The 19,612-nt window shown below is 40.1% G+C and overlaps 2 protein-coding genes across 4 annotated transcripts; one reads left to right on the forward strand and one right to left on the reverse strand.

Moving 5' to 3' along the window:
• Positions 1 to 1,054: 1,054 nt before the first annotated feature.
• On the reverse strand, positions 1,055 to 9,858 carry MAIP1 (matrix AAA peptidase interacting protein 1). The gene is made up of 5 exons (XM_054829375.1): positions 9,532 to 9,858; positions 8,089 to 8,160; positions 6,218 to 6,344; positions 5,065 to 5,215; positions 1,055 to 3,233 (listed from the first exon to the last, which is right to left on the reverse strand). The coding sequence occupies exons 1-5, from the start codon at positions 9,856 to 9,858 to the stop codon at positions 3,155 to 3,157; spliced, it is 756 nt and encodes a 251-aa protein (XP_054685350.1). The 3' UTR covers positions 1,055 to 3,154.
• TYW5 (tRNA-yW synthesizing protein 5) lies at positions 9,459 to 18,922 on the forward strand. 3 transcript variants are annotated; one of them, XM_054829372.1, is made up of 8 exons: positions 9,459 to 9,597; positions 11,237 to 11,391; positions 13,591 to 13,660; positions 14,555 to 14,599; positions 15,109 to 15,246; positions 16,121 to 16,208; positions 16,748 to 16,864; positions 18,551 to 18,922. In XM_054829372.1, exons 2-8 carry the CDS (start codon positions 11,261 to 11,263, stop codon positions 18,805 to 18,807), a joined length of 846 nt encoding a protein of 281 aa, XP_054685347.1. In that variant the 5' UTR covers positions 9,459 to 9,597; positions 11,237 to 11,260; the 3' UTR covers positions 18,808 to 18,922. The 3 variants fall into 3 exon arrangements, 2 of the variants coding, with proteins under 2 accessions (XP_054685347.1, XP_054685346.1); XM_054829371.1 differs by lacking the exon at positions 9,459 to 9,597 and adding an exon at positions 10,136 to 10,273; XR_008577567.1 differs by lacking the exons at positions 9,459 to 9,597; positions 18,551 to 18,922 and adding an exon at positions 9,857 to 10,273 and having other exon boundaries at positions 15,109 to 15,250; positions 16,748 to 16,796.
• The last annotated feature ends 690 nt before the right edge of the window (positions 18,923 to 19,612 follow it).

Below are 19,612 nucleotides of genomic sequence, written 5' to 3' on the forward strand. Positions count from 1 at the left end.
AGACACCTTGTGACCTCCCTGTGGTGTGTAACATGAATCAGAAATGTCAGCATTGCTAACACAGAAATGATTTTTACCCTAAAAATCTCTACTAAACCTGGTAACATTGTTTTCAAGAATTACTGGGATCTGAATGAAGAAGTATGCATGCTCAAACTGCAAATATTTTAGATCAGCATGTATGGGGATTTACAGGCTGTACACCATAATTACAATTGTACTTGTTCCCCTGACTTACAGCAATAGAAACGGAAGTCAGGCAAGGAGATGGAAGGGAAATAAAACACACCCAAATCCTCACAGACTGTGATTTCTAAGGTGATGTCTAAGACAAATCAGCAAGAGAATCTGGGAGCAGTAGCATGCTCTAGTGTTCCCCGTTCAGCATCATTACTCCTAAATCATGAAGATATTTCTAATAAAACTCTTTCTTTAGAAAAAAATTCAGTAACGCTTAAGTTAGTATTATGATTTTTAGAGTAAGGTGTTTGAATAGCAGCACTGGAAATCCCCAAATTACAAGACAATATTCTCCTCCATCTTTCCCTGTAAGTCTTTGATCAAGACAAAGCAAACTTAACCCCTTACTTGTCCTTTTTGCCATAAGAATTTGGGACAACTTTTATAGTATATAGAAATATATTCGCTAGGAGCTAGCTTGAAGACACTAAATACATTTCTTATCTTAGATAATAGAGGTTTGGGTAGATGTATTTGGCTGGCAACATAGAAACTGTAAGTTTCTGTTTTGCCTGAACAGGTGGCATGGCAGAAAAGTATTTCCACAAGAGAAAATACAGGTGCCATAAGATGACAAGCACTGACATTCACTTCAGTCTGACTAATTCCTATGATGATCAGATTTATGACAGAGAATTTATGGATGGCAGGTAAAAAGGAGGCAAAGCTTCCTGTAAACTTCAATGCCATCTTCTTGAAGATGTACATTTGCCCACTCCTTCCAAGCTGGGTTTCGGGTTATTTTGTGGGGTTTCTTTTGGGTGGGGCGGTGGCGGCAGCTTTTTCTCAAGCCAATATTAGACTGTAAATCCAGTTTAATGATACCAGTTTTATTGACTGTGGAAGCAAACCACTTTCAGTAAGCTTAGTAATTTATGTGCCTTTCCAATTTATTTTTGGTGCAATAAGGCCATAGGTAGTTCTGCATCTGATAGAGATTTGTAGTCTCCAGGATAATTTTAAGAATGAAGATTAGAAGGGAAAAATACCCAAACATCCAACAGCCACCCCCACCCCGCAACCCACAAGACAAATAAAACTTTGAAAGAATAAAATAGTGCGTGTAAATTTCCAATGACGACTTTTTTTTTTTTCCCCAGCAAAACTGTGTTATCATCAATTTGGAGCATGTTCATATCAAGTCACAATTTTATAGTGAACAAAACAAAAAATCTTTTTTCATTATTAGTCATACAGAAGGGTCTACTCTGCCTTTGCTTCCAAAGATGGAGCACTCACTAGTAAAAGGGCAATCCTTCATCAGTCATCACAGATACTCCCATTTTGATATATCCAATCAAACAAACAAACAAAAAGATACTAATAAAGTAACCCAAATTAAAAATGAAGATATACCAGCACTTCTAGATAGACCTCTGTTACTTTAATGTGAAAGCAGACCTTCCTGAATATAAAGATGGCTTCACTGGCTTTTGTCATCTTTTGTTCTGCTTGTTTCTCCTGTCACTATGTTAAATACGGCTGATTGCAGCTTCTTGCAGCACATCATTCAGTAGCCAAACTGGACATGCTACCATTTAGCATCACTCAGCAAACGGCCCACAGAATAAAAAACATTTTTTGTTTTGCCTCAAACTTTTGCAGACTGACTGCATACAAAATGGCTATATATAATTTCAGATACAGAATTTTGTTCCTCTCCTGAAGATGAGACACTCTGTCATCACTGAACTTTGTACAGAGGACAAATCACAAATTCTCCATTTCAAGGCCAGGCTGCTGCTGCTAAGGCAGAGCAAAATACCATAATTATTTTGCCAGGATTTGACAGAAAAACTTAAGTGTTAAACATTCTTCTCATTAAATCACTGCATCAGAAGAGCTGAACTATGGAAAATTTAATTTATAATTATCAATCACAACTATTGTGAATCACAGTAATTATACTTATCTTACACTTCCAAAACACTGCACGAATCTGTACAACATGCTTGGGTGGACAGTTAGCTTTAGCTTTAAAGTTGAGATAGGGGATAAGAAACCCTGTTATGATGATCTCCTGTTAATCTGTATATAAAAATCTCAAGCTACTTACACCAAGGATCTCATGTTCCAGAAACAGAGATAATCTGAAAATTGAGAAACCGTTAAGTTGCAACATCTAATTTTAATGATTTGCTCATTTCTTCGACAAGTGTTTGAAATAGAGGACTTCATTTAGTTTCACTCTTAAATTCATGTTTTCAACTGATTTTTATTTCCTAAACCTCTAAACTTGGAATTGCCTGTATTGAATTGCCTGTTATTGAATTGAAAGAAATGCTGTTTATGTTTTTCAGAATACAGTTATATATATATATATCTTTGATCCATTTTCCCAGTGCAATGCTAAAAGATTTTTCTTACTCCAATCCTGTACCAAATACTGATAATGGCTCTAACTTTCTTAATCTCAAACATATTCAAAAGCAAGATTACCTCAAAATGAACTGCTGAGGCTAGACAATCTAAGAAGTCCATCTACCTCTAGTTCATCTTGCATATTATTCAGTTATATATTGTACAGTCCCTAGGGGAAAAAAGAAACATATGAAAATAACTCAGAAGGGCCACTAGCCATAAAAGTGTTGTTTATCTTCAAGTAGTACCATTTCTTCTCAGAATATAAGAAGTTGACACACTGGTAATACCGGCCTGCGTGAAACCATGCTGTGTAAATGCCTTGGATGAGCATTAGCACTAATTAAACTTGTACTAGTCTGCTCCAGGGAAAAGGCTTTATTGTAATGCCACAGCACAGTGTGAGTTTCAGAAAGAATTCTGGGAAATCAAACATACAAAATTCATCCCTCTTTTGGAGGAGAAGACAGGAAGGGAAAAGAGAGACAAAAAAGCCTGATATTTGTTACATCAGAACATTTACAATGGTACATAAAAAGACAGTAGAAGGCATTTATTCTAATAGCCTTGGATGTTCAATCCTTGTAATTGTCCAGTCTGGTTTTGCTCCTTCTGTAAATTCCCTTTGGAACCTGGAAAAGGAAAGACAGTAAGTGAAGAGTTGTTAAAATTTACTTGCTCCTGAAAGACCTACTAACACCAACAAGAAAATATGAAGAAACATTTTACTTCAAAGTTATCCCTGTAAAAGCTCCTTAGACTGATGCTTGTGCCCCAAAATGGAAGAGCAAAACTAATTCTATAGTAAGGAATAAAGTGCACTGACTTCAGAGTATTTTGGTTCAGATCCCACAGACAGGACCAACAGTAAAGACCCTGATATCAAGAAAGCACTCAGTTTTCACAGCAGTAACTATGCATATAACTTTGTGGCAGATGTTCATCTCTAAATAAAGGGTTTCATTTAATGGGATGGTAACTGCATTGTAAAGGGAAATCACATGCTACGCACTCTACCTGAAAATTTTTACTGAACTATACTTTACAAATCAACGTTTTCAGAAATCAATGTTTTCCAAGATCAAGCTAACAGTAGCAGTGAATCTCCCTGAAAGAAAATTACGTAGCTGTTGATAGGAAAATGAAAACGTCCATCTCTATTTTCAAAGAATCTGCATCTTCCTTTTGTAGTCATTAATGTCCTTCTCCCTGAGCATGTCAGTTTTGACTGCTTGTCATCTAAAGGTAAGTCTGAGCTTCAAGCTGAATATTCATGCTCCCATGTAACCTGTGTATTGTGGACAAGAGCAGTATAACCTCAGTGCTTTGCAATTACATGCAAATCCACTCCTGGAAACTGTCTTTGGCCAGACACCCAAATACTTAACACTAGGCTTCCAAGGCCTGTAGTATCTTTGCCCATTTGAGTTTAGGTTAGCACTGAAAATAACGGAATACATACTTTAGGTGATTAGGAACAGGTATTAGGGCTTTCAGGGGAGGTTCTTGAGGTTAATGGAGCTTCAGAAGACTCCAACTGTAAAAACCACGCTGAATTCGGCTAAGGGATGGATCCACAAAAATCCACCCAGGCAAAAAGCACTGGTGTCCTCAGAGCATTTCCTTTGTTTCAGAACTCCTGAAAATCTAGACCCCATAGTCTCTCCATTTCAAACGTGGGTGTAGAAGCCATTGATTATATTGCATTTGTCTCACAAAAATCCTCATTTTTTCCAACTTCTGAGAATGTTATTTTCAGTACATTTTGCCAACTGTGCGGATATTTCTGCACTGCTCTGAGATCAGTACACTAATACAGACATTATTTACAAGCATTTCTATGAAAATTCATCTACCTAATGTGTGCTTTGAGGGCTTGGATCAGAGTGGTATGAATTATCCGAACACCAGGTGATGCCTGCTTTGTTCTGCCTTTCTGCAGAAAGCATTTGGCTGAAAAATTTCCTCTTTCATGAGCTACTTTTTCAGCTAATTGCAGTTCTGACTTCTGTGCAGGAAATGACAAGTCAACAGCATCGCACTTGACTGCTTGGCTTGACTTCATTGCTGTTAGCTGTGCTGCAAGAAATGGGAAACAAGGACTGATATTAACCTATTTCCTGAAAGCTGCAGGAGCAGTATAGGAAAGGATCAGAAACCTCATTCAGTGCTCCAGCTATTGCTCTTCCTGACAGAGAGAGCTCTCACTAATCTCAACTCACAAGCAAGGTAATAATATAATGACTTTAAGGGGTATTTAAAAAAATTTGGCCCTAGAATAAAGACTAGAAAACTGGATGAGAACTAACTTAAATTAGGATCAAGGTAAATTAAAACACACCAAATTCTGCACTGGCACAGTGTGAATGCTTTCAGTTCCTAAACTGCTTTCCACACAGCTAGCCTGTGTACATGGAAGAAAAAAAAAAACCGCACAAAAAACCCCCGAACAAGTAAACTTACTCATAGTTTGCTGTTAAAAGATGTCTTTTCTCTTTTGTGCTTTCATCTCCAAACACAATCTGGAAAACTTTGGTTTCACCTGGTACTTCATCAGGTAGGTTAGCACCATTCAGATACCAGAAACGCATCAGGATACTAACAAACTTTCTTCCTGTTGGAAATAAATCAAAGCATAAGGTAAATCTCATTTTTCTTATTGCTTAAATACTCCTATTTGCTATCTAGCATACATTCTAGTGAGACACTGGAAGGGCAGCTGACTTCAGCCATAAAGAATGCATGATAGAATAATGAACAATAAAGCTATTTAAAGCTATATTCATGCTGTTTAGCAACATTAAAAATACATTCTGTAGAAAGGTATGTATTTTATCATGAGTGCTGGTTGCATGACACTGTACATAATCAAACCATATGAAGAAAAGCTGGTTACCACAAGGTCCAAAGCCAACTAGTGATACTACAAAAGTATGTAGAGTAGTTGAAACTCAGGGGAGCAAATTAAGAGAAAAAAACCCTCCCTATTCCCCCAAAACAAGAAAAAAGCTCACTATGTCTGACAATTTGAAATGCTCTTTGGAAGACCCATGGTTACATTATAAACCATGTCAACTGTGTCTGATAGTGAACTGAGCATATAATGCTGGTATTTAACCAGAAGAAAAACTTGTTTGAGCTCATCACTAGCTTTAAAAAAAAATAATCGAGAAATCCTAGAACAAAGTATATTCCACGAAAGCAGAATAGAAGTGAAGATAGCAAAATTTATTTCATTATCCAGCCTTCACTATTCTTCTTGGAAGATATGTTTTCATTGCTGAAGCAACAGCTTTCTGCATATAGTAGAATAATTGTTTTTGAGTGGTTTGAGATTGCTAAAAGACTGATAATGTAAAAATCTGAAATTACAAAAGAAGTGTAGTGGGCAAGACCTAAACAGAAGTCAAAACAGTCCCATGATTTATTAAGAATAATCTCTCAGGTTCTGGTTTAAAAGGAAATCAGGGAATTATACATAGATGAACTAGAAACAGAAGAACAAGGAACGAGCAACAGTACTCAAAACAACATCTGTAAGGAGAATGCCTGCTTAGTAGCAAAACCAGGAAATAAGACCACCTATTGCTGAAATGTTTTAGAATTCTAAACATACCATCATCATCATAGTAAATGCGAACATCTCCTTCTGTTGTGTACATGATTGCATCAATGTCAGCTGCTAAAGCATCCCTGTGGTTGTCAGGGAGCAAAGACAGCTTTTCCTTCAGCACCTGAAGTACCTAAATTCAGAAAAACTGTCAGTTTTTCATTAGGAAATCGAAGTAACAATCTTTTCTACTGCAATTAATAAAATGAGCTGTATCACTAAAACATTTGTATAACATACACGACAGTGGAAGTGAAAAAGCACTGGGAAGTTTGGGCACTCCCAAATCCTAATTCAGTGATATTAAAAAAGATTCATTTAATGCTCAAATCAATGAAAACAAAGTATTTTTAAAAATGTTTGGAAAAGGTAGTGTCAAAACAGAAGTTGCAAAGCAAGGGAGGTAAGCCCAGAAAATACCAGTTAAGCTTGCTTCCACAACTGTATTTACACTCTGCTTTTCTCGCTGTGTATTTCTTAGCTTTTCGTTCAATTGTTTCTTCGTTATCTTTCACAAATTTCTTTGAAAATCAGTTCTGTTATGACTAAGTTTATCTTTGCCATTTTGTGATCCACATTCTCATTAGAAAAAGTTTATACACAATCAGAAAAGACTGAAAATTCATTGCTCTGGGACTTAAGTTCCATATTGCATTCACATCCGTAGTATTTGAGTGTCCTAAAACCTACACAGCTGCGTTAAGTAGAAAAAGGATGTGGTGCACAAACTGAACAGAGGCATCACCTCAAATGCTGCATGAGAAAGACATGTCACAAGGAAGGATGAAGCTGTGCAGCACTTATTTTTCACTTATACTCAGTTTTTAGCCTAACTTGAATTGCCATTTTTTAGTAACAAACAAATCCAGAGGTCACATGGAAGCAAGAGGTGATTTTCACTACAAGATGTTGTTTCTAGTACATTTTGCAGGTATAAAATTCGCTGGCCAAAGCAACAACAAAGTAGTGTGGTATCACAGCCTTATCCGCCACATGCTCTGGTTACATGAGGTCTCTGGATCAACGTTAACCTGATCACCTGAAAAATTTAAGATGAGCAGAGGAAGAGGAGATGCTCAAAACAACTATAAGAAACAAACTCACATTTTATTGCTATATCTGCTCAGAGAGAGGAGGCAAGATTGTCCAGTGGGGATGCACTAGAACAGCACCAAAATTTTTGCTGCAAAGGCATTGGTGGCAATAGGGCAGGCCAAGCTGACATCCAGTAACAAGGCAGACATAGACCTGAAGTATCTCCTCCACTTGACTCTCAAGCATCTGCTACCTCCGTCCCCTGGGAAGGCCAAGACAACTTCAGCAATTAAAAATTCATTAAAACACAGAATACACAGCACTGATGTTTAGCTAGCCAGGTCAGCCATATCCCTGAGACCACGACATAAGACTGAGGCCTTCCAGCCGTAACCAGTAATTGGCTGTATGATCTGCTTGGGGGTGGGAACGTACTAGTGTAGCAGGGATGAGCACAAAATAGTTCCTTTCCTCATCTGAATTCTGGTGCACAGACCAAAAGCGTCAGCTATCTGCCTATACCAACAGAGCTATGCAATTCCACCTGCCATCCAGAACCCACTGCCTTTCAATCCTTTCTGGTACACCAGCAATCTTTTTGGCAATTGGTCCTTATGCACAATGGCAAGAATATTTTGGTTTTTTTTTTTTAAATACAGTAACTTTAAGTTTCAAGCCTTGAAATTAAACATTAAAAAGCTGCAAGACAAAATTGCCCTGTTCTGCATTATCCTGTTTTTCCTAAATTAAACCAAACTGGCAGTATTTATAGATAATGACAGGCTGAATACACGTTACTTCATAACGGAAAATCAATTCCTAGAATAAGAGAAAGCATTTACCTCTGCTGATACAAGTTCATCCAGCAGGTCAAGTTTACGCTGAGATAGCAGCTTTGAAACAACAGAAAAAGCCTACCAAAAAAAAAAAAGGGAGAAATACATGAACAAATAACACTAAGTTGGCTTATTTTTCTATTTTTCAGACAAATCCATCATTATGTGGCAAGCTATCCAACTATTCCATGATTTCAGTGTTTGCAGAGTATATCACCATTGAAATGGAAGCTCTCCAGCATTAAAAAGAGTGATTTCATGAACTGATAAAAACATAAGGTTTCTTTTCAGTCTCTCATTTTTTAAAGCATCAAACCTTTTGATAGCTATGCATTCACTTGCCTGTTTACTGAAAAAAAAAAAAAAACATTACAGTAATCTATATAAGTTGGTTTTACTCTCTTTTTGATAATTCAGTCAGTCTATGTCTTTTTTCCCCTGTAAATATTTTGTTCTCCTGCTCCTTTTCTCAGCTCATCTCCTGGTTTCAGTCAAAAGAGAAGCTCCAGTTTATAAAATTTCTTTATAAATCTGGTTTAGTCTCTAAACTTCAGGAAACTCAACTCCCCTTCTCCCCTCAATTTTGCAGGTATATTTACACACAATAGTGCCTCTACATATTCAGGTAGTGTACTTGTGAAATACTGAGAGAGTGTTTAGGACTCTACAGCAAGTAAAAACAAACAAAAAACCTAGGGCAAGGCAAAACAGGTGGTTCTGTGGGCTTGGCAACTAACTCGGTGTAGGGTTATTTTGTCTCTTGAACTGATCTTAAGCACTTTAATATTTTGTCCCTTACCACATGGTGTGTTGGTTTGGGTTGGTTTTTTAAATTAAATACCGTAACTGAAGTTTCGCAGCAGGTAACTGTAATTTTTACTTGATTTGCTTTGAGGTCACTACCTCTTTGACAGATTGACAGAGCTTATTGGGTTCATAAATTTGGAGAAGCAAATACATGCACCACTTCTATGCCTGCCTAAGCTTTGTCATTTTAGGAAAATCGGCCAAGAGGCAATACATTTCTGCTTAAAGTCTCTAGAACATGTGGAAGGACCTTTCTTCATGTTACTTTGGGGGATGGCTAAAACAGCTCATTTAAATTCCAGAGTCTGGGAAAAGACACCAAGAAAAGCCTGAAGAAAAGCGCACCTCCGGTTATTCTCACTTCCTCCAGAAATGAGGTACCTGGAGCCAAAAGTGGGGAACTCCATCTATTTTACACACGAGAGAACCCAGGCGCTATCCAGTCCGCCTGTGAAATCAAACCCGGGCACGGCAGCCCCCAGGGGACGCTCAGCGGGGCGGCCCTGAGGCGCCGCCGGCGGGCCGGGGCGCAGCCAGCGCGGCTCGGGCACCTCTTCCCCTCAGGCAGGCGGACGGGCCCTTCTCGCCTCCCTGAGGCGCCGGGCCGGGTGACCGAAGCCCCGCCGCCCGCTCGGCGCTCACCTGCTTGGCCCCCCGCGTGAACTCCTCGATGCTGAACTCCTGGTCGAAGTAGAGGCGGATGAGGAGGTAATAGAAGCGGGTGCGGAGCCAGGCCAAGGGGCTGGTGATCCTCACCACCACCACCCGCCGCTGCGGACCCTCGGCCTCCGGCCCCTGCCCGGCGGTGCTGGCGAACCGCGCGGCGGGCCGGAGCGGGCAGAGCGCGGCCGGATACAGGACCGGGACCGAGGCCGGAGCGGCGGCAGGCGGCGGGACCCGAACCGCCCCCGGCGCCGCGAGCGCGCGCGCGAGCCAACGGCAGCGGCCGGGAGCCGCGCGCAGCGCCATGATAGCTGATGTCCCCCTCCGCCCCCGGCTCGTCCGTCCGGGGCGCCCGCTCCGCGGGAAACAGAGCCGCCGCCGCTGGTTCCCTCGCGGCGGTGAGTCCTCCGTAGCCGGTGGCGGTCCGAGGGACCGGCGGTTCCGATCGCGCTGGCTCAGAGGAGCGCGCAGTCACCGCGGGACCCCCCCTCCGGAGAAGGGAAGCATCCGCTGTCTCCTCGGCCCTTGCATACCGGGAGGACCCTGGGGGGGAACGTTTCTGCGCGAGCTCGTCTTTCCGGGGCGGGGGGGGAGCAACGGGAGACGGACGCGGGTCACCGGCGCGGAAGCGGCCATGGAGCGGCGGGAGCAGGCGGTGGTGCCGGTGGCGCGGCTGGCTGCGGTCACGCGCGAGCAGTTCCTGCGAGACATCTACCCCCGGGTACGGCTCTGCTGCTCTCGCCTCGGCCCCGGCGCACCCGAGCGGCCCGGAGTCGCTCCGCAGCCACGCGGGGGAGGGTGGGCCCGGGGCAGCTGCCTGCCCTGGGTACGCGCGGGCCCGGGTGTCGTGAGCGGGGCCCCGCTGGAGCGGGCTGGGGCCGCACGGGGGCTTGTGGCGCCTCCTCAGCTGGCAGGGCCAGCGCTGACAAGCCGCAGGTTTGGGGTATGTGCGTTTCCTAAGAGGTATCGCGATCCATTAAACCGCGTGTGAGTTTAGGAGCACGGGGCTCCCGCAGGCAAACCCCTTGTGAGCTGCTGAGAAGCTCTGGTAGCTGATCTGTGAGTTAATTTTCTTTAGCAGCGGTTAAAAAACCATGCGATTGCTGGTTTTGTTTCTTTGTCATCGCTGCTTCCTTTTTTCTCCGAGGTCCCAATTCAAAGCAGAAGTGTCTTTCTACTCATTTTTTTGTGCGCACTGGATGAAACCTGTGCATTGTGAGCATCAAGGAGCCTTAATATAGGTGGAAAGAGTTTATTTCCTGAGAACATATAGCACCACCATAGCTCACAGTCTACACCATAACTCTGTGGTCTTTTGTCTGGTTTCTGCTGGGCTCTGGCTAGTATGACTAAAACTATTCCTTAGCATGGCTAGATTTCTCAATGGCCCCAGCACAAAGTTGAGTGTTAAAATTTTCTTTCCCTCTCCATATCTTTTCTTACTCCACTAGGACAGAGGATATAGTAAATAGAGAAACAGCCCCACGATTTACTGCATTTTGTTTCTACGTTCAGCATTCTGATTTGCTTTGTTCATTTGTGAACAGATCAGTTGTGACTTCGTGTAGCAGGTCTTGGTATTCAGCTGACTTGTTTGTGTGTACTTTGTTTGAGAAACTAATTCTGATTTTTTTTCCAGTGGACACTACGATCATTTTACCATTGAATTTTTTTTGTTCCTTAGAGACAGCCAGTAGTGCTAAAAGGAATGGAACTAGGCACTTGCACAACCAAATGGACAGTAGATTATTTGAGCCAAGCCGAAGGATCTAAAGAAGTAAAGATTCATGTTTCTGCGGTGCCACAGATGGATTTCCTCAGTAAGAACTTTGTGTATAGGTACTTCATTCAAGGCCATGTGCTTATAACTTTCACATGTATGGTGCATATGTTTGAAGCTGAGGGTGCGAATACGAAGATACTTTGTGAAAACTTTAAATTACGTATCAAAGTGCTGTCCTTGATTTCTCCTCTTCTTTTCATTCCACAAATATCTCAAAACCCTGAATAAATACTACAGGCTGAAAGGACGGGCCAAACAGGGCCTTAAAAGTGATGGCATGAGGAAGTGTTATAAAGATATTATGACAGTGCATTCTTGTAGGAAATTTGAGCCTGGCATTTGCTGGCATTAATAAAAAACCCAAATGTTACTGAATAGTGCTAGTTTATGACTCACCATGCGTCTGAACCTTTTAGAATGCTGGCATCTGGCAGGCAGGCTATTCCACTCTAGAGGGATGTTACTAATTAAACCCAAGCTCCTTTCAAAGTCAGCATGTGCAATTCTCAGAATGTTCAAACTACTGGATACCACACATTTCACCACCTCTTTAATCTTGGTGTGGGTCATGTAAACTCTTCATCTCCTCTGAAGTTCCTGTCATGTAGCTGCCAAAACATTTCTTCAGAGTTCATCTTATCCCAGTCATTGTGTTGCTCTTCAAGGGTAAATGCCTTTATTTCAGTTGTTGTTTGTTTTCCATAAGTGGGAACAAGATGTGTTCGGTCTGTTAAACTTTTAAGAAGGCTGAACATACGCTCTAAGTGTAAACAAGCTCCAATTCTCTATGAGCGGAGCCTGTTGTTCAGGGGAAAAAACGCCTAGATTCTGCTCACTGCATAATGAACTTTTGAATCTTTGAAATTAGGTTGTACTTGAATGACTTTGCCTTATCTCCGTACTTCCCTTTCACCACTCTTATTTTGTTTCTTATTATAATATCTCTTACTGTGAGTTCACATACAGTTGATCTTGCGTGCTAGTTTTAGCAGGTTTGTAGACAGCCGTATGGAGGTGCTCTGATGGTGCTTCATTATAGCAAGTGTTAGGACTTTCAGCTACTTCATTTGAAATTCAGGAAGCTTTGAGCCTTTCCACACCAAGCCCCTCATTCTGACATGAAGGGAGAATAAGTAGAACTAAAAGAATAGAAACACTAAGGACCTAGCACGCAGTTCCATGGTTTTAAACTGATGCACGTGAGTAGTACTGCACTCCTGTTGTAAGCTGCATGCTCCTACCCTGTCTTTGTGTTGGTTCTGGAACTCATTCAGCCATGTTGTGATGTGCTGCAGAAATCTGAATGTTTTTCTGCTGTTTTAGCGTTGCTAGCAGGTTCACCATGAGGTCAGATGGGCGGCAGTGCTAGCACAAGGGAGGAGATGGGACGATTAGAGTAGACAGCAAGGGCAGAGCTGCGGCAGCACCAGCACGCATCAGTTTAAGCTGTCATGGAGCTGTGCTCTCACTTTCTTCAGTAGCAAATGTAAATGGGCAAGATGTAACAGTACAGCTGAAGTCAGAGGCTTGGGTTTTGTTTGTTTGTTTTTCCATTGACTTCAGTGGTTGTTGTATTTGGCTCTTAAAAAAAGCCTAAAATGTTTAGCGAAGTGGTCTAAGCACTGTCAGGTGCAGATTGTATTCTGGTAGAAGGGATAATAGGATCACAAAAGATTTTGCTTTAGGATATTTTCTTTTTAACCCTGGGTTAGGATGGAGCCAGATTCTTCTCTGTGGTTCATGGTGACAGGACAAAAGGCAATGGGCACAAGCTGAAATACAGGAAATTCTGTTTAAACTATTTTTAAATTTAAAAAAAGCCTTTTTTACAGTGAGGGTGGTCAAACAATGGAACAGGTTGCCCAGAGATGTTATGGAGCCTCCATCCTTGGAGATATGGAAAACCCAACTGGATGCTGTCCTGGGCTATCTGCGGTGGTTGGCCGTGCTAGTCAACCTGGGTTGGACTGGAGGTTCTCTGGAGGTGCCTTCCAGCCTCAGCAATTACGTGATTCTGTTTGGATATACATTGGAACAATTTACTAAAGCAGAGAGGTTTGTATCTCCGTCAAACTCTTCAAACATCCACTGCAAACACTGATTAGTCACCATGTTAAAAAAAAAAAAAAAAAAAGCAGCATATTGCATCTTCAGTTATACTAGATATGGTAAGAGAGCTTATGATTTTAAATGTGGCATTTAGACCATAGGTTGTTACATTGATCATTGTATAAATTTAAATATTTATATTTCAGAACTCTGCCTTTTGATGTATTTGTACAAAGAGCAGCTGAAGTCAAACACAAGGAGTACTTTCTTTCTGAGGTAATTTCCTTAGTGTCAGTTTCTTCTGTTGGTTGTTTTGCCAGTATATGGAGGGGAAAATGATTAATTGTAATTTAAAGTCTTACTCCAGTAAAGCACTTGATGCTAGATTTAACTGTTTTGTGTGGCTTGGAGGCAAGGGAAAAAATGTGGGGAGAAGGCAATTTTTCTCGGAAATTGCTTTATATGTATATGGTGTGGTTAACTTCAGTGGTCCTGTTTCTCTTAACAAATCTGCTTACATGAGCAAAAATTCCAGCATAAAATTGAGAAATCAAACCTTGCTTTAGAAAAATAACTGTATCATTTACATGTTTTGCAAGAAAATGTCATGAAGATATTTTAAAGTTTGATTGTGTCTGCTAACAAAATACAAATACAGATTCATTGTAACATAATTTGCGAGTAGCAGATATGTAGCTACCTTTACATATCAGTGTTCAAACTAGGGATTTTTCAGATAGGTGTGATTAGGAAGCAAACATTTTTGAATGCAGACATGCTTTTCACCTTTTATGCTACATAGGGTGCTGTAGGTTTTGAAGCTAATTGAAATAACTTCCTGCATCAGTGTTCTGAAGAACTTAAGTTATAATCTGCATTTGCTTTGAATCCGTTCAGTAACAGCAATGCTGAAGCAGTTGACAAGTTTCCCTCTGCTTCGCTCTTCTACTCTCAGTCGGTTAACTTATTTTTCCCGTTTCTTGAGATGAACAGCAGGGAGCGGTAAAGGCAACATAACAAAGTACCTGCATTTGTAAATGCCATTTTTTTTGTACCATATTTCAATGAAGCCCTGCATTAGATTAATGAGAAAATACAGGCTCTTTGTTTAAGTGTGTTTGTAATTCTTAGTAAAAAACCAAAACGATTCTCTTTTTGTGTTCTTTTCAGGATGAAAAGTACTATTTGCGATCAGTGGGTGAAGATGCTCGGAAGGTGAGTTACTTGAGATTACAGTTCTAATATTGTAAAGTTGCAGTTTAGGAATACTTTAAAAAGCCTGTTGTCATCCACTGGCTGCATAGTACAGGCATGCAATTTGTTTATGGTCACTTGGCCTATGAATCTGACTGGATTTAGGTCAGAATATTTAAACCTAAGTCTCTAAAATAGTTGCTGTTATACAAGAGCTTAGCTCATCACTGAAGAATACACTCCTCACCTCCCAGTGTTTAGCTTTTGTTCTAAAATAATATAAAAGGATTTCTGATGATCTCTTGCTTCTTCAGTGTGATTTCTAGCAGTCACAGTTCAAAGCACCTCTCTGGCTCTTATTAATATCATTGACCAAGTCAATGCTGAAATGGTGACTGCCAAAAAGCATTGCTTCAGCCAGTGCTGACGTTGTGGCCCCATGTTTCATATGATGGGAAATGATAGTGAAGTGCTCCCTTATTTTAATGTGCATCTAAGGTTCCCTAAGAGTTATGTCCTTTTTGTTTCAGGATATTGCAGATATGAGAAAGCAGTTTCCTATTTTGGCACAAGATGTTCAGATTCCAGAATATTTTGAGAAGGAACAGTTTTTCTCTAGTGTCTTCCGCATCAGCTCAGCTGGATTACAGTTATGGACACATTATGATGTAGGTAATACATGTGTTTAGCATAAAATGTTGCAGATGGCATTACGGAGTTGAGATACTAAGGTACAAATCTCTAGGATCTGTTAATGACAAATTTCAGATGTTTTAAAATACTGAAATTAAACGCTTTCAGTGGTACAGTGAATTTTAAATAGATGTATTGTGTGGGCATAATATCTTACTGTCTAATTCCATACTTACAAGATTAAATGTTGTTTGATTTTGGGGGGTTTTTTTACTGTTTTGAGTTTCAGTTAAAAATCTAAAACACAGTAACTTTCAACATTTTTGTTTTGAAGATTACCTTTTTTTTATTCTAATAGCCAGATTGTTTGTAATTGTACAATGATTTGGGCAGTCTGTTGCTGCAATGCAATAGATTCCAACTAATATTGTCTTCTAACACTGTGCAGTGTAATTCTGACTAAATTTATTTATAAGAAAAACAGGCTTTTGCATTATAATTAGAAAAAAGAATCCTTTATCAAGAGAAAGTCAGGAAAATGAGGTAGGGGTAACATTGAAAAAGAAAAGGAATTCCAAATATATGTTTTATTTTGTTTTGCTGGTTTATATGTTTGTGTTTTAAGATGGAACAATTTGATTCCTATTTAGGGAAAAAAACGAAGTTGTTGGAGAGCAATGTTGTGTTGCCAAACGTACTATTTGTCAAGAATGTGCAGCTAAGGAATAAAGTAACTCGCATTCTTGAGTTTTTTAGATTAACTGTATGGGGAAGCTCATTTAGCTAATTCTTAACATATGAAGATTTTAATAATTCCCTTTTTTGAGCTGATGATATTTTAGATTAGTTGCAGGTTATGTAATAATTCTTAACTCTTGGCTGATGTCTCTCTTACTATGCTCGTTCCAGGTAATGGATAACTTCTTAATCCAAGTAACAGGGAAAAAACGAGTTGTTCTGTATAGTCCTCGAGATGCACCATATTTATATTTATCAGGTACGTTATGTCACATACATCTAGTTCAGAGGTTGGTGATCATAGTTGCCTTTCCAGCTCACAGGTGCTGCACTGTAGAAAAAAATTACTAACAGACAGCTTGATCTAAAAGAAGTCAGTTGGTCCTGTAACTCTGATGCTGTTTGCTAATCATGTCAGTGGGGCAGGTTAAGAAATTTGCAAAGGAGCACGGCAGCTTTGCTGGGTTCTGTTTTCAGCACCTAACTGTGGAGGCGTACAGTGCTCTGGATTCAAAATGGTGGTTTAAATGTCAGGGAAAGCGTCTTTTAGTGTTAATAAGGTTGCAGTTACAGGGGAGGTATAGGCAACAGAAGAAGGGAAATACAGACAACAGAAGAACATGTCTTTTCAGTAAATGAGGAGTGCCATCAGCTTTGCCTGGTTTGTAGAAGAGTTCTGGAACAATAAACCAGTATTAAAGTTGATTCAAGAACTGCCATTTCCAGCAATGTGATAATGCTTTGGTTTTGTTTGGAAAAGTAGGAACATTTATTCATTACTTCTGAAAACTTTCCTAGGTACTAAGTCAAAAGTGCTGGATGTGGACAACCCGGACTTAGAGAAATATCCCCTTTTCGTGAAAGCCAAGCGCTATCAATGTTTTCTGGAAGCAGGAGATGTGTTATTTATTCCAGGTAAGTAACAAATACTTCCTGACCATGTTTTGTTTGCAATTTCTCATTTCTAGAGATGGTAAGAGGTTACTAAAGCATTTCTGTGTTATAAGTAGGAGCATCTAAAGACACTGGCAAAACTCGTCTACTTTTTCCAACTGTACTAATTAGCCTAATAAAGGGTATTATTATATCTACATACAAATCCTACCTTCCGTAAGATTACAATGTATGCTTCTGACTTTGTGTCTTAATAGATCAGCATTATAAAATCAACTTGTGAAATCTGAAGTTATCTCAGTGACTTGAGTTTTCTAATGACAGAATTTGAGTGAATTTCTGTTCTTCAGTAGCTCTGGTACTTAAGAACTTTGAAGCATGTGATTTGATGAGAATTATGGACAATAGAGTTATTGGACCTTCTAGAAATTTATAATCGCCTTTGGGGAATGGAAAGACAAATCCTAATCATTTTTCTGCACAAGGAGAAAATACAAAGCTGCTTTCTGGGCTGAGATGACAATTCTGGTGATCAGGGAAAGGCATTTGAATTAATCCTATTGAACTATTCCTACTCATTAATTGTTTATTTTAACTCATCATGAGCTTGTGGCAGATACTTACTTTGTTCCTTTTCATGTTATCTGGGCACTATAAACAGGCCAGTAAACAAGAAGGCAGTAGGTTTTTAGGAAGATTTAGAATAGATTCTTAGCCTTGGACTCATTACTTAATTTTGAACTTACCAATTGTGTTTCTTTCTTTAGAAACTTGGTTACAGTTAGTGAAAGGTATGTCACACTATTGCTAATGTCAGCATACATAATTTCTGGTTTGTTCTATGCAGTACAGATACCAGTTTGTCTTTGCCAGTAGGTGCGCTGGTCCAAACTTAAGACACGCTCAGCACTCTTAAGCATGACTGGGGAGTATAGGGATTTTTGAGTCCAGAGAACGGTGCTAGTTTTGTCAGCATTCTGGAATGATTATTGCTGAAAAAAGGAGATGCTCTTTGAGAAATGTGTGTGGTTATTACGGAGAAGGTAGAAGCAGCTCCTTTTCCTAACCTGAAAGAAACTTCTTGTTCATTTCTCAGAATAAGCTTCAGCACATACAAGCAACTAAGCTGCAATAAGCACAGCATTCAGTCTTTTAGCTTAAAATTGAAATAGGGTAAATATACCATATTAAACTTACTTATAAAATGTACTTGATGAGGCAAAAATGCCTTTGCTTCCTTACCACAGGCATGATGATTCAATTGAAAAGCCTCATGATTTTACTGTGAAAACATTAGCAACCTGCATGGGTGATCTGGCTGATGCTGGTGGTTTACGTTAATGCTTGGACAATCTGTTAGGGACTAAACCTATGAAAATAGGTATCCGCAGTCAGAGTAGAGACGAGTGAGGGAAGATGTCTTATTTTCATCCTACACATGCTTGTAATTTGCTTACATTTGAGCATCTCTTCATACTACAGCAATTGTTACTTTTGTGTGAAGTTATGGATCGCCATAAACATTGTGGAGAACTTACTAAATTTAGCACACTGTGATATATTCAGGGATGAATACCTGTAAAAAACCAAAAACCCAGTAGTTGAGGCTTTTCCTCTACTAGATTTAGTTTGGGTGACTCTGACACTTATGAGTCATGTGGAAGTTTCAGATAGTAAATTTCATCTTAGACATTCTTCTTTCTACAGCTTTGTGGTTCCACAATGTAATTTCTGAGGAATTTGGAGTGGCACTGAATGTCTTTTGGAAGCACCTTCCTGCTGAGTCCTATGATAAGAGTGACACTTATGGAAATAAAGATCCCACAGCAGCCTCTAGAGCTATACAGATCTTGGACAGGGCCTTGAAAACACTTGAAGAACTACCTGAGGAATATAGGGATTTTTATGCTCGGAGAATGGTGTTACGCATCCAAGAAAAAGCCTATAGGAATGATTATGGATAAAATAACACATTGTAATTCAGCAAGCTCCTGTGAAAGTAGAGAATCATATGTTAATATGGAAACTGTCCATGTGCACATACATACACTTCCTGTAAGACTAATAAAAACTATGTTGATAAACTGTTATAGATTGTTTATCTTGTTTTTTCTTGTTTTTCTTCATGTGCAGTGAGTGCACAATCTGCTTGATCTGGAGATGGTCTCTCTCCTACAACGAGGCGTACATTTGCAGCGCCAGCACTTGTAACTCTACTTTTTTGGGAGTGTTGTACTTAAATTTTTCTGAACAGAAGTTTTGGTATCTGGGCTGGGCTGACAGCATGTATGCTTACAAGTAACTGCACATCTTCCTGAATTCCACCTCGTTTACTAAAGTTTAGGAAAACCATAGTGGTTTCTGAGAAGGTCCAAGAAAGCCATTGGTGGTGGTTCTAAGGGTCATGGGGGTTTTTTGAGCAATAGTCTGGAAATAAGTGTGGGGAGTTTCTGCTCCCTCTTGTGGTGAAACTGAAACTGGGCACGGGAAAAAAGCAAAAGCTAATCGTGTAAGGTTAAGCTTAGAATTGTTCAGCGGCTTGACCGCGAAGTAAATGATTTACCCCTTTCCTAGCTGAATAAGGTATTGTGCAGGAAACTTTGTCGCTGCCCCAGTGCAGTTGGGCAGTATTGCTGTTGCTGCAGCTGCAAAACACTTGCAACTAATGTGCCCACAAATCCATCCAGCTGCAGTCCTAGAATCTGAAAGGAAGTTTATCATTCTGGAGTACACGTAGAATCTATTGGGAGTGGTGTTTGAGATGCACGA

Source organism: Grus americana, chromosome 6 (genome assembly GCF_028858705.1).
Source record: "Grus americana isolate bGruAme1 chromosome 6, bGruAme1.mat, whole genome shotgun sequence".
NCBI classification, from domain to species: Eukaryota; Metazoa; Chordata; class Aves; order Gruiformes; family Gruidae; genus Grus; species Grus americana.